At 35.2% G+C, this 15892-nt stretch overlaps 1 protein-coding gene across 1 annotated transcript in view; it reads right to left on the bottom strand.

Moving 5' to 3' along the window:
- The window catches only part of LOC106081380 (uncharacterized), a 78556-nt gene that overhangs the window by 46783 nt on the left and 15881 nt on the right, over positions 1-15892 (bottom strand). Inside the window, exon 2 of the mRNA XM_059365741.1 lies at positions 7358-7947. Coding sequence (XP_059221724.1) covers positions 7358-7947 — 590 coding nt within the window. The remainder of the gene's footprint in view (positions 1-7357; positions 7948-15892) is intronic.

Below are 15892 nucleotides of genomic sequence, written 5' to 3'. Positions count from 1 at the left end.
AGTGCAGCGCAATTGAATTTGTATGAAAATAGCATCTATACAATGAAGTTCTGGAAAAATTGCAGGCAGGCAGGCTCTTGTAGAATATTTGTCGTCAGGATTGCCATGATAGGTTTTCACAAATTAGAAATCCTCTATTGCAAAGGGCAAAATAATTGCGTGCACAGATCTTACTAAATTTTATTTAATTTTTTGTTTCGCAATTTTTTTTTAATCTTACAAATATTTTCAGCTTTTACCTCGTATTGTTTTGACAGTTTGGCAGATAACGTTACTGCCTTATGGAAAACAAACATACTTGCACTAGGTACTTTTTTCATTCTCATTTTTGAGCAATGAAACCTAGGTTGCTGTATCACTCCTTGTTGACATCTCTATAGAAATAACTACAAATTAATTGCTGGTATAACACACAATTGCTGTGCCCGACACGGAATAACTATGAGCATCACACTGGCTGGAACCTTGAGCTGCAATCAGTGTGGTGTTCTTCGCGCCTGGTAGCTTCCAGCCAATCTTCTAGCTGGGAGCTACCGGGCGCGAATAATCAACATAATCAACATTACCATTTAAACGCAATAACAGCCATGTTTTATTTTAGTACTATGTAGTGCAGCGCAATTGAATTTGTTTGAAAATGGCAGGCAGGCTCTAGTAGAATATTTGTCGCCAGAATTGCCATGATACATATGTTTTTACAAATTAAAAACTCGCAGAAATCCTCTATTGCGAATGGCAAAATAATTGCGTGCACAAATCTTACTAAATTTTATTTGACTTTTATGTCCACACATGTTTTGCAAATTTTTTTCAGTTTTTTCCTCGTATTGTTTTGACAGTTTGGCAGATGGCGTTACCACCGCCTGGGAAAAAAACAGACTTGCACTGGGAACTTTTTCATTCTCATTCCTTGTTGACATCTCTATAGAAATAACTATTGTGAATGACGATTGAGAAGCTGTGATGACTATTAATTAATTGCTGGTATAATACATAATGGCTGTGACCGACACGGGATAACTATGAGCATCACATTGGCTGGAAGCTTGAGCTCCAATCCGTGTGGTGTTATTAGCACCCGGTAGCTCCCAGCTAGAAGCTTAGCTGGGAGTTGGCCATATCGATCCATGTTTTGATATAGCTGCCATATAAACCGATCTTCGATCTTGACTTCTTAGTCAATAGAGGGCGCAATTCTTATCAGATTTGGCTGACATTTTGCGTGAGGTGTTTTGTTATGATTTTCAAGAATAGTGCTAAGTTTGATTCAATTCGTTCCATAACCTGATATAGCTGTCATATAAACCGATCTGAGGTCTTGAATTCTTCAGTCTCTAGAGTGAGCAATTTTTATCCTATTTGGCTGAAAATTGGCATGAGATGTTTTGTTATGACTTTCAACAACTGTGCCAAATATGGTTTTAATTGGTCCATAACCTGATATAGCTGCCATATAAACCGATCTGGGATCTTGACTTTTTAAGCCTCTAGAGCTCGCAATTATTATCCGAATTGGAAATTTTGTACAACGACTTCCCTCATGACCTTCAATATACATGTCAATTATGGTTTGAATTGGTCTATAGCCCGATACAGCTCCCATATAAACCGATCTCCCTATTTTCACCCTGGCCGAACGCTTTTACTTGCATCAAAAAAGACGCGACTCAGTTTTTGAAACTTTCAATAAAAAAAATTAAATTATTCAATTATTTTTATAAACTTAAATCCTCAATTGTATATATAAAAAATTGTAAACAAAAAATGTTATTGAAAAATTTTTATTATTGAGTTGAACAATAACGGCCTAAACCACTAACCAATTTTTCTTGTTATAATCGATTCGTTCGCCAATTCATTGAAAACAGCTGATTTTATAAATGCAAAACAGCCGGTTTCTTTGAATTGGCGAAAAAACAGAGTGAAAGGAAACAATTTTAGTTCTTTCAATAATTTTAGAAAAAGTATAGTCGCCAAAATGTTGACAAATATTTTTCATATACAGAAGATAAAACTCCCTCACAAACAGTCTTTCGACTACCTTTTTAAATATCCAAACACAACTCAAAAATTTTGTGTTTTCCCTAATACATGTAATTTATAAAGTTACTGTAATAAAAAAAAGTTAATTACTGTTAATCTATGTCAGTAGCTAAACCGAAACTTGCCCCAGTACCCTTTTTTATAAGTCGGAAAACAATATTTTCCGTTGTATTTTTTGGAAAAATCCCAGGAGGTGTTTTGTTTTTAAGGAGTTTTACATATGTGAACCATCTTGCTTCAAACTCGAGGGTGCGCCATATTTTTATTTTTTTCTGTGCGTGATCGAGAGTGCTTTCGTATTGAACGAAACTTCATTTCTTATTTAATTGATGTTATACAACTTTTAAAGACATTTAAATATCAAATTTTTCGCAAATTATGATCAATTTTAATATTTGAGCTTTTAAATTTCGAAAATCCCCGTTCAATATAGAAATGCATAATTCATAATAGGAAAATTTCCTACGATAAGACCTTAACTCAACACTCGATAATTAGTTACAACAGTGTAATTCACAATAGCTGTTTCTGTGAGTATATTACAGACAATAATGTAATGTGACCCCTGAGTACCTATGAAGTTCGATAAGACACGGCGCCTTAAAATTACCGATGGCCATCATGTTTCCGCGGCGTTCGGTCGTATAGACCGGAACGAGCTTGCTCACCTATTAGAGCTTAACGAGGATCGCCACCCCCACATGCAAATGTGGCCTCAACAACAACAACTCCTGTGTTTTATTTTAGTATTGGATATACAAGGTAAAAAATTTATACAGTGCAAGTCTGTTTGTTTGACATCAACATTCAGTCAAAGCAGTGCGAAGGAAAAAGTAAAATTATTTGTAAAATAATAAAACAAATAAAATTTGCAAAACATGTATGGGCATAGACGTCTAGTAAAATGCAAATGTAGTTGTAAAGGGTGATTTTTTTGAGGTTAGGATTTTCATGCATTAGTATTTGACAGATCACGTGGGATTTCAGACATGGTGTCAAAGAGAAAGATGCTCAGTATGCTTTGACATTTCATCATGAATAGACTTACTAACGAGCAACGCTTGCAAATCATTGAATTTTATTACCAAAATCAGTGTTCGGTTCGAAATGTGTTCATTCACCGTAACGTTGCGTCCAACAGCATCTTTGAAAAAATACGGTCCAATGATTCCACCAGCGTACAAACCACACCAAACAGTGCATTTTTCGGGATGCATGGGCAGTTCTTGAACGGCTTCTGGTTGCTCTTCACTCCAAATGCGGCAATTTTGCTTATTTACGTAGCCATTCAACCAGAAATGAGCCTCATCGCTGAACAAAATTTGTCGATAAAAAAGCGGATTTTCTGCCAACTTTTCTAGGGCCCATTCACTGAAAATGATTTGCAAGCGTTGCTCGTTAGTAAGTCTATTCATGATGAAATGTCAAAGCATACTGAGCATCTTTCTCTTTGACACCATGTCTGAAATCCCACGTGATCTGTCAAATACTAATGCATGAAAATCCTAACCTCAAAAAAATCACCCTTTATTACATTTTATTATGGCATTCACAATAGAGTCATTTCTGCAGGTGGCCATACTTAATTGTGAAGAACATATCATGGTAATCCCAAAGACAGATCTCTGTTCAGGACTTGTTTTGCTGGATAGTTGTCATTGCCATACAATTTTCACTGCACTGCACTGGTCTAATAATGGCTTCCGATATTATCATATAAAAAATAAGGCCTTATGTTGTCTTCCGTTTATGGGATGCAAATCATGTGTCAATTTAGGCTCCAAAACACCAAAACCCTTAACGGATTTGTGTTCTAACCTTTAAAATATAAGTTATGCTCAACAAATGGCTTTGTATATTAAATGGCAAAAGGGGATAAAAAAAAGTCCAATTGGGCCCGAAAATTATTACAAAGCGCGAACAATTATTATCCACTAAAAGCTTGTTGGTACGATGTGGTCGACTATTTTCACATAAACGTTGATATATGAAACGTGGTTAAATATTTAAATTTATCGCTTTTGGCCTATGAATTGTTTACAAAGAGTCTCCTTGGATATTTTATTAAATTTTCAGAATTAGGTACAATACATACAAAGTTTATAACTAATAGATATTAAACTGCGATTTATTGCTTTTTTCATGTTTCGTATTTGTGCAATGGACATTCGTCTTCTATCTCGCTCGCTCGCTCATTTTAAGAGATAACATCTTCACCACTTCTTGTTGATAAGTCACACAGACATAACAAATAAAGATAAACCAAGGGACTATTTAAAGAGGCACCAAATGCAAAAATTAGAATAGAAATAAATTAATAAATTAAGAAATATGAACAATGACTATGGTTTAGCTTGTTTTCAATCAATTGTAAACATTTTTTGTTTTTAAACTTTAAATTAGTTCTACAAAACACTTTTTAACTTTTTTGTAAGTTTCTCTTTGTTAATTTACTTGTGGTTTTCTAAAGTTTTTATGTTCGCCCAACTCCTTTTTCTCCTCTCTTAGGTGACTCTTAAGAATGAAACAAAAGAAAACGTCAGATTTCTAATCGTTGTCCGTAATTGCAATTTTTTCAGAGAGGGAAAATTCGTCTAAATATAAAGGTGGCGTTACATACCTCGCGCAGCACTTATGTTGTGTGTGTTACACAACACATGTACACTCGCATCTGACGGAATAAGTTACCCAACTCTCAACTTTGAACGCGTTTCAGGGCGCAAAAAATATGATTTGATTATAGCTGTGTTCGGGAACTTAAAAAGTTGTGGAAATTTGCACAAATTTTTACTGGTAGTCGTTCGCGTACTTTATTTGCCATCAGAAGAGAGCGCGAGAGAGAGCAAATTTTGTCAGTTCGAAAATAGAGAAGCTGTTTTGTAAAGGTCAGCTGTTTTCTGAAAAGCGGCCGTTACATGAAAATACAAAAGCTAAAACCAACATGAATCAAAAAGGCAGAGGTAGAAAAAAATAAAAATATGGTTTATTGGTAATTATTAAATTAATTAATGTTTAATTGCTTTTAATGAAGATTCATGGCAGCGGCTAGTGTTCAGGTACGGAAAACTCAACATTGGAAAGTAAATGCAAAATTTGCGGAATTATTAGAAAAATCTTTAAAAATGAAAACATTGTATCTTTCCAGACACCAAGAAAAGAGCAATGATCGGTTTTGATGGAATCATCCTCATCAGAGCTACGATGAAACCAACACATTTCCTTTGAATTTGTTAAGGAGGGAAGTTGCTGCCATGGTATTTAGTGGGTCTGGTTGGGCAGTTAAAAGTTACGTACAGTGTGATTGGAAAAAATGAGTGCAAATTAGTCTGCTAATTGTGAATAGATACAGATATTTTCAATGATAACACAGTGTCCGTAGTCGCCACATGACCAAATAGAAAGCTCAGAAAGCCTCACATCAGTGGTCGAAGCAATTTGTCTAGCCACATTATACAGAAGCATTAGGTGGTTAGTCCAAGGCTGCTTTTTCAGCATACCAAGTGCTGCCGACAAGGGTCTTGAGAACGTTGTTTCTACTTTTGTGTACGTTGATGGCATGTAAAGCAGTTATAATCCTATGCAGCATTCGAAATGCATGCTGATGCTCGGCGAATAGAAATTGTCGAACGGGAGGATCGGAAGGAGTAGTCCCTCATACGTCTTGGCTACTGATGAAAGAAGACAGATCGGTCTGTGCGACTTCCTCTTGCTCGTGTCCTTTCATTTCATTTTTATTAACCATTCTTTATAATAAGAAGCCTATAAGGCCTATAAAATAATTACATTGATAACACAACCTGAGTAATTCTAAAGTTCTAGTTAAATCTAAATCTAAAATAAAAAAATATATATATAGACTTAACTATAGCCTTTAGCTCCCCAGCCACAAAATTTCAAGAAAAAGACAGCAAGTTAAAGATGCCGGGTTTCAGTAGCGGGATCACACGCCCATCTTCCAAAACATCAGCTGTTGGTCTGCAAAATTTTCATTGGAAGTCGTTCGCGTACTTTTGCTTGAAAATTTTTTAAAGAGAGTAAAATGGGTCTTAATATCCTGCAACATTTTACAGGCAAATTTTTACTGGAAAAGTACGCGAATAGACCTTATGTTTACTATTCAAAACTTGTTTTGCAGTCCGCAATTCAGAGAAATTCTTTTTATAACCTCCACCATAGGATGGGGGGTATACTAATTTCGTCATTCCGTTTGTAACACCTCGATAGATGCGACTAAGACCCTATAAATTATATATATTCTTGATCGTCATGACATTTTAGGTCGATCTTGCCATGTCCGTCCCTCTGTCTGTCGAAAGTACTCGAACTTTCGAAGGAGTAAAGCTAGGCATTTGAAATTCTGTACAAATACTTCTTATAGAGTAGGTCGCAATTCTTATCCAATTTGCCCGAAATTTTGCATTAAGTGTTTTATTTTGACTTCCAACAACTGCGTTAAGTATGGTCTAAATCCTGATATAGCCGCCATATAAAACGATCCTCCGATTAGACTTCTTGGGCTTCTAGAGGGCGAATTCTTGTCCAATATTGTTAAAATTTAGCATATGTCGTTTTTTATGATTTCCAAAAACTGTTCTAAGTATGGTCTTAATCGGAATATAACCTGATATAGCTGCCATATAAACCGATATAGAATTTTAACTTTTTGAGCCTTTGGAGGACGCAATTATTACTTTATTTGCCTGAAATTTTGGACGTGTTGTTTTTCTATGACTTATGTTTTTCCATTCGAAAAAGTCATTTAAAGAACTTGTTTGATTTTAATATTAAACCACATTATTAAAAATTTCCATCGATATTAACTTTGGAAATTACATACCCCCGCCATAGTGAAATAATCGGGATTTAAGAGTGTGCTAATGGTAAAAGGGACAAAAGAAAACCTGAAAATGTCACATGCACTGAAATGAAAATCCCGTTAAAGAATTCCCTTACTTATTAGCTTTGGAGTATATTGGGTTCTTAGTAATTCTCAGCATAGATCTCTGAAATTTTTTCAAATTTATTCCATTACATAGCCTAACCCCCCAATAAATATTGCATGTAACAAAACTCCCAAAGCCACTGTCGAATTTTGTTTGTGAATGCCTATGATGGGTATGTTCCCCACACAGTCGGCATCATCATTTTGGTCTTGCGACCGGCCCACAGAGACATATAGTCAGACAGACATACATATACATCGTCTATACTGGAACAGTAGTTCATGTTTTTGTTTACATGTTAGCATTTTACCATATTCACAGACAAGGGGGCTGGCTCTTTGTAGTGTGTTTTTGTCCCATTCTCTTTTTACCTTTGGTTCGCTTTTTATATTAGCCAAGGATATGGTTGTCGGTTGTGGTTTTTCATCTGACTGCTGTTGCCTTGTGCTGCCGGTTTGGTTGGAATTTTCAATGTTTATAACAGAAATGGATGGTTTTCGTTGTTGTTGCTGCTGATGTTGTTGTTGTTGCGATGGCTGTGATACATTTTCATTCTGACGCTGATGATGAAGATGATGATGATGATGATGCTGATGCTGTTGCTGTTGATGATGAGTCGGGGGTGGGGGAGGAGGCCTTTGATGGTGACCATGTGAATAATGTTGTTGTTGTTGTGCTGGAGGAGGCTGTGACTGCCGCTGTTGTTGCTGAAGATGTAGACGCTGTTGCTGAGGGTGATGGTGTAACTGTTGTTGCTGAAGATGATGATAATGTAGAGGAGGAATGTGTTGCTGCTGTTGTGTATGGTGATGGTGATGATGTTTTTGTTCTTGGGCTGTTGTCTGTGATGAAGTCTGTGCCATACGTTGATGTTTACTTTCCTCATTCATAGTAAATGATGTTGTATTGTTTTCCATTTGTGGCGCATTTTTGTGAAATGGCATTTCATCCAAAGGTTCAGCTGCAAAACACAAAAACAAAAAGAACAACATTAAAGAAGGCGAAAGTATGGAATCAAAACATAACAGCCAAAAAACATGAAGAAGAAGTAGAGACAATTTTCAAAATTTCAAATGTTTATACCGGAAACGTACGAGTATGTATGTTACAATTAAATTTATAATGAATTGAAGGTCATTCAACTGTGAGTGAAGAGAAGAGAATAAGAGAGATGGAGAGTGAGAGAGAATTAAATACGCAATACATATGTACCTAAATACCAATGTGTTATATGTATATGTATGTAGCAAAAGAGAGATTTAAGCATAATAACCCATATGCTTGTTTTTCTTGTCTACAATGCTTTTTCCAGGAAATTTTTGGGAATTTCTTATGAATTCGAGTTGAATGCGTAGTAATAAAGTGTAAACGTCTGCGGAGAAATTGTTTGGGTTGGGAAATTGGAAATTTGTCGAAGGAACTTTAAAGCCTTTAATATGTATGGTCTGGAAGGCAAATTCATAGGAAGTATTTGATAATGCGTTTTAGTGTAGATGAGGAATATTGGGTTTGGCAGTAAGTGAAGATAAACCAGAGAGGGGATGGTATCATTGCTCGGAGCGACTTGTAAACCCGTTAAAGGTCATGTTGTCCGGATGAATGCGGAAGGCATAGCTAAAAAGGCATTTGAAACTTGATTGTACACGCAGAAGCTATAGGCGCTTGAAAAACTATTCCGAGTTCGACTAGTGTAATGAACCACCCTTGCCATCCGCCTCGAGTATAGTCCAGATCGTACCATATATGAATAAAAATAGCTGGCCGATTGCCGATTTAAGGTCTTGGTTATATAAGAGGGGCACATATAACCAAGTTTCGGAGAAATTTGGAAAATTGAGATGTATTAGAGCCTACAAACTACTAACTTTCACATGAACATTTCAATAAAGATACTTCTCTCATATCAATGAGTGCAGTCCTTTTTTATTGCGAGTCCGAACGGCGTCCCGCTTAGCGACACCAGTTGGTAGAGAAGTATTAACATTTTAACAAATATAGCCAGCATTAGTAAAAGGATTACCACCGCTGAAAATGTTCTGATATTCACGTCGGGATTTGAACCCAGCCGGACCTGCTAAACTCTACGCCACGGTGGTCTCCAAACATTCATATCTTAGCCTTATTCTAACGAGATTAAACCATATTCGAATATATAAAGTTGCTATATAAACTGATCTTCCGATTATATTTTTACTTAAATTTATCAGAAGGATTTGTATTGTATCGAAGTCGAGACCGTCGATATTTGGATATAACTGCAATGTGCACTGAATTCCGAGTTTAAGGTCTTGGGCCAAAACAAGTCTCATTTATTGTCCAATTTGCCTCAAATTGGTTTAGTGCGTTGTATAATTTATAATTGTGCCAAGTTTAGTTCTGATCGGACCGTAGACTATCATTTGATTTAATGTAAGGTCCATAAATGAGCCCGATTGCTGAAATTTGGAACAGTGTGCTGTATTGATCGCTCGCTATCAATGCCGAGTATGCATCATATCGAGCCATATTTGGATATAGTTGCCATTTTGACCGATCAACTAAATTAATGACATTGGATCTAAGCCGGTAGGAGGAGTGAATGGGTCCTTTAATTTTGCAGGGTGCTCACTAAGAATCCGGAAACCTTCTGGGCGAATTCTAAAAGATGACGTACATGGACTGAGTCTAGCCCACAGATTCACAAGCTACTGACGCTGAATAAGAGGACTAAGTGCTTAGATTCCCTCCAGGCACTGAGTCCTCTTGTCATTCTGTAAATCTTTATAGGCTTGCATTGGCTGACTGGAGCATACTCTCACCGTTAAGAATTTCCTCTCGGTCTACCTGATTATACCCTACATCACTACTGTGGTACAGGGTATTATAACTTAGTGAATTAGTTTGTAACACCCAAAAGGAAGAGAAATAGACCCATTGATAAGAATACCGATCGACTCAGAATCACTTTCTGATTATCCTAGAGACGAAGCATATAGAAGTTTGAAAAAATCGTTTCAGATTTGGATATAGCTTCCATTTATATGTTTGTCCGATTCGCAGTAATACTGCAATAAAATGGTCATTTGTTAACCGATTCTCTCGAAATTTGGCAAAAAGGATTTTCTTATGATTCTCGACATAGCAGGTGAATTTTACAGAAATCGGTTCAGATTTGGACATAGCTCCTATATATATATATATATATTCATCCGATTTGCAGAAATATTGCAATCAAATGGTCATTCATAATCGATTCTCTCGAAATATGGCAGGAACGATTTTCTCTTGACTCTCGACATTATAGATGAATTTCATAGAAATTGGTTCATATTTAGATATAGCTGTCATATATGTTTATGGCCCGATTTTCACTTCTAGAGCCATTGCATTCGCATTTTTTGACCAATCTGGCCAGAATATTGCAAAACGCTTTTCTCGACGGGTACCACATTATCTGAGAAGTTTGCTCGAAATCGGTTTAGAATTAAAAATATCTCTCATATATATGTTCAATATATTGGATTGCCTAAAAAGTGCGGATTTTTTTAAAAAAAGTAAATGCATTTTTAATAAAACTTAGAAGGAACTTTAATCAAATATATAATTGCCATTTTGTTCGATAACCTTTTGTTATCTTTCTGGCAAATTTAGTATTCCACGCTCATAGAACTTCTGGCCCTTATCTGCAAAAAACTGAACCAAGTGCGATTTTATAGCCTCATCATTGCCGAAAGTTTTACCATTTAAGGAGTTCTGCAAAGATCGAAATAAATGGTAGTCTGATGGTGCAAGGTCAGGGCTATATGGGGGATGCATCAAAAGTTCCCAGCCAAGCTCACTCAGTTTTTGGCGAGTGACCAAAGATGTGTGCGGTCTAGCGTTGTCCTGGTGGAATATGACAACTTTACGATTGACCAATTCTGGTCGCTTCTCCTTGATGGCTGTATTCAATTTGTCCAATTGTTGACAGTAAACATCCGAATTAATCGTTTGGTTCCTTGGAAGCAGCTCAAAATATACCACACCCTTCCAATCCCACCAAACAGACAGCATAACCTAGTTTTGGTGGATATCAGCCTTTGAAGTGGTTTGAGCTGGTTCACCATGCTTGGGCCATGATCGTTTTCGACTAACGTTGTTGTAAACAATCCATTTTTCATCTCCAGTTATGATTCGTTTAAAAAACGGATCGAATTCATTGTATTTAAGGTGCATATCACAAGCGTTGATTCGGTTTGTTAAATGAACAATAACCTAGCTCCCACTTTGTACCTATAGAGTAGGTGTAGGGTATTATAAAGTCGGCACCGCCAGACTTTTTCCTTTCCTTACTGGTTTTCTACATCCTTTTGTTTTGCGCGTTGGCTTAATTTGTCTGTTTTGCATCGCTTTTTGGTTGTATCTCTGTTTTTGCCCGTCTTCTTGTTCTCCTTTACAGTGTGAGTTGTTTTAGAACGTTGAACATATTTGCCTCTTTATGGTCTAGATCGACCCATAGTTTGATATAGGCTGGCAAATTATATCCGCGTAGTCCATCGTATGGCCCATTGTGATTCCTCATGTCAAAGATATATCTTATGGTGGTGGTTATCCAAGGCCCTAAACTTAATTTGGTTTTAATAGTTTTTACATTTTTATTTCAGAAAAGCGTATAACAGTATAATACTTTGAAAATGGTTGTTGAACGTACTTAAATTATTATAACTAAGTGACTTATAGTATCGTCAACCCTTTAATTTGTATTGTAGTTAAGCTTGTAGTTATAATAAAGCTTATAAAGAGATCATAATGTCTAGATAAGAAAATAATGAAAAATGTCCAACCGAATATCTGTTAGTTGCAATACGGAATTTTTAATGTTTTAAATATCTGTGGATTAAATAACGGTACTTTGAAAGAGACCATTAAGTTACAAAGACATTAAGTGTTTACATAGAGAGCAAGAATAAATTACAGCAAGTTGACTATCTGCAAGATTTGCCAATCGAATAATGCAGAATAAAACGTAAGGCCAAGAGAGAGAAAGAGAGATCGTATTTTTAACAGTGACTATCGTTTAGCACAAATCGAAAAAGTATTTATTGATATATGTACATAAGAAAAGTTCTTTAACATGATTAATATGTTATAACGATTTTTAACATTACATTGCGTAGAATACGTTTATTATATTGGGTTGCCCAAAAAGTAATTGCGGATTTTTCATATAGTCGGCGTTGAAAATTTTTTTCACAGTTTGTGACTCTGTAATTGCATTCTTTCTTCTGTCAGTTATCAGCTGTTACTTTTAGCTTGCTTTAGAAAAAAAGTGTAAAAAAAGTATATTTGATTAAAATTCATTCTATGCTTTATTAAAAATGCATTTACTTTCTTTTAAAAAATCCGCAATTACTTTTTGGGCAACCCAATATTACACCATATTATAAGAATAATAACATCATGAATAATTTCAAAATTTTGCACCTTCCATTTAAGCATAGTCATTAACTTCGCACTTCACTCTGCGGTCATTTTGCTCAAGGACAACTGTCCTTAATATGTATGGTTTACACACACAGGAACTTAACAAAGTAACAGAGGCAAGGCATTGTTGCAGTAAGAAAAAATGTGTTACTTTCCCATGGCAAATGTCAACCCGTTTCGTCTTTTGCTTAAATCTCGACCTTCCTTCATGTAGTAAGTAGTCAACTAACATCCATTGTAGAAAAAAATTTTGCTAAAGCAAAAGAAAATATGGGGAAACACGGAAAAACTAAAATGGGCAAAGGATTGGTGCAAAAGAGAATATCAATGGAATTGTAAGGCAATGCAAAGTAAACCACAAAGAAAAAAACTCAATGACCCCAATCGACTTGAGCAAACAGAAAAATTAAAGAATTTAAAATTTTTTTAGCACTTTCAATATTTTGGAAAATTTTGACAAAAATTAAATAATTATAATCTAATTAAATTTTAAAAGCTGTTTAACCAGAAAATAATTTAATTACAGAAATCACTTTTTTTTTTAATTGGAAGATATAAAAATTCTTATCAGGAAAGAAAAATACATAAACAAAAATATATGAATTGAAACTTTGCTTAAGAGTTAGGAGGTTAAAGTCTTTGCCATCGTCGCCGTTGAGTATGTGAATGCGAATGAGAGTAAGACTTTAGACTCGACCTTAATCTTCTGCAATTGTAAAACTAGAAATACCACAATAACAAAACACAACTCAGCAGCGAGAAACTATCCACTTATGTAAGCATAAATTCTTAAACCTATCTACCTAACTAAAGAACAGCACAGCCAAGGAAAAAGATTACTTGTAAAATTGGTAGATAGAAAAAGGTTCATGCTAAGTAGGAGTACAAAATCCAAAAATTTAATAAGAATGTTAAAAATAAATTTAAATTTCTAGACATAAAAGATTTTTGTCTCTAAGAACAAACAGAACAAAAATTCAGAATAGGAAAGAAAGAGAACTGCAAAAAAGTCTATCCATGCCAAAAACCAAACAGTAAAACTTATTCATTTTCACTTTGAACAGCTCCGAATACGGGCGGGGTGTCGAATCGGTGGGGCGATGAACAAAGATGACGATAAATGTTGTTGAAGCCAACAAAAATTTTAAGTGTCTGCTGATGACTGACTCCAATCTACAACCTACCGTCCGACAAACCAACTCTCGATTCTCTGTGTAGCATTTTGTGTATACTACACTCGCTTTACTTGAGTAAAGTGAAGCGTTATAAATGGATAGATAGTATTACATGCTTTTATAGGGATACAACTTTGAAAAACGAGTCGATAATTTTGGGTGTGTATCTATAGATACATGGATGGGTAAGTTAGCTACACTCGTTGGCTGACTAGTGGCAGAGCAGCTTTTGGCAATTTTGCCTTTGTCAGTGTGGTGTTGCTTGTTGTTTGGTCGTTGTGTTTTGTGTCGACGTCGTGACTGTGGGTCGTTATGGCGGCAGCTTTATGTACGATGACGACAACGATGGCGTACTACTAATACTACAATGCTATCGTACGTACTTACGTACATACATACTTATATTATATCTCTTGAACATCGTGTCTGTGGCCGTATACGGTGTTGCCAATTTTTGTGGGACAACCCAACTTTTTTCCTTAGTTTTAATGTCTTTCCAAATGCCAGCCATCAGCAGATGTTATAATGAAAAAAAAAAACGCAACTATGGATACATAAAAAGTCTTTATGTTCTCATGATGGAAGTTTTTCTATTCTCACTTGAGTTTTTTTTATTTTGTTATAGGTACTTTTAGTCTCCACAAAATATTGTGTTGCCGCAACAGTTTTATTTTTTCCTTATATAATAATTCCTTGTATAATAAAATTTTTTTAGAAAAATATTTCCATATTTTTTTCTCTGACAAGAAGATTTTGACTTAATTTGTTCAATATCTTATTCTATTTTATAGGAAAGGGGCTTCTTCTTGACAAGAGTAAGACTTTCATAGGATGGATTTACCTTATTTGGTAATATTTTATATTGATATACCTACTTACAAAGGTTTGTTTTTTATACTTTATTCCCTCAAATTAATATTAGTCTTATAAAAACATAATTTTTGCCTGAGTTATGGAAAGTAGTATTTTATATATTTTTTTCTTTTGATATGGAGCAAGCGACATTTATTTTAGGCCAAAGAAGTTAATTAAGCTACAAATAAATTGATTGTTTAGAAAGAGAGTAAGAATGATGTGTGACATAGAGAATTTGCGAAATGAGTCAAAATAACACAAGCATGCTTGTGCTAATAAAAATGGTTTAAACAACTTAAATGAGTAATTTATAGTTTAATTTGACTGGTGGTGGTGTTAAAACCTGTATAACCAAGACATGTGATCTACATATGTTCGAAAGAAATATAGTATATAACAGATATACGCATATGGTATATAAGAAACCAACCATATTCACAAAACTTGAAACAGCTATACAGAAGATTTATTTGACAGTTCTATAAAGGAATATAGACACATGTCTTTTCTAAGTTCATTGATTGCAAAATGGTTTGATATAAGAAACAACTTTTATAAGAAACAAGAAGCTAAAACTTCAGTTCGAAAAATGTTCTATAAGAACATTTCAATTATGGGGAATCGGTATGAATGCGTCTGGACATATGGTTTGACAACAACTACATAGAAAAACAAGAAACTCATATGCAGACCGAAAGTGTGTTGTCATATGAATAGTCGTAGAGCAGTGATGGAACTTTCACACATTTGCACATTACTTCCAACCCTGCGGGTTTATTTTGTACTGAGAAATATAGACACTACTCATATAAGAAAAAAATTCTTATATCTGTATAAGAAGGTTGGGTTTAGTTGGCAGTTTGTCATCAGATTCACTTAGACGTTTTCGTCCATTGTGATACCACAGGAACAGTAGAAGGAAGATGTCTTCTAGTTCCTACCGTTGATTCATCCAGATCGTTTTAAAAAGCCTAATAACTTGCAAATGTTCACGTCCGCTAAATCAGACAGGTTCTCAAAGAAAAAAGAACCTAAAGTGGAACTCCTGACTGCTAGTGCGGGACACACACACACATGTGTTCTATAGCCTCTTCTTCTTCGATGTTCTCACAGCTTCTGCAAAAGTCGTTGCTGGCAACCTTCAGTCTGTCCTTTAATGGCTGTCTGGCTGTCTGATAAGATATTTATGCCAATCGTCGTATAGACATTATATCTGTATAAGAAACTAGTACCTTATATGCAATAATTCTGTACAGGAAAAAAACGCATATAAGAAAAATTTGGAATTTGTTGGTCTTTTTAATTACCAATATGCACAAAATTTGGCACGAATTGTTTTGTTACTAATCTTTACATATGTGCAAGATTTCTTCAAAATCGGTTCAGATTAAGATATAGCTCCCTTATATATGTATCGCCCGATTTGTACTTAAA

Source organism: Stomoxys calcitrans, chromosome 3, assembly GCF_963082655.1.
Source record: "Stomoxys calcitrans chromosome 3, idStoCalc2.1, whole genome shotgun sequence".
Lineage (NCBI taxonomy): Eukaryota > Metazoa > Arthropoda > Insecta > Diptera > Muscidae > Stomoxys > Stomoxys calcitrans.
Note: the sequence above shows the minus strand (reverse complement) of the source record. Positions and strands in the feature narration are given on the sequence as shown.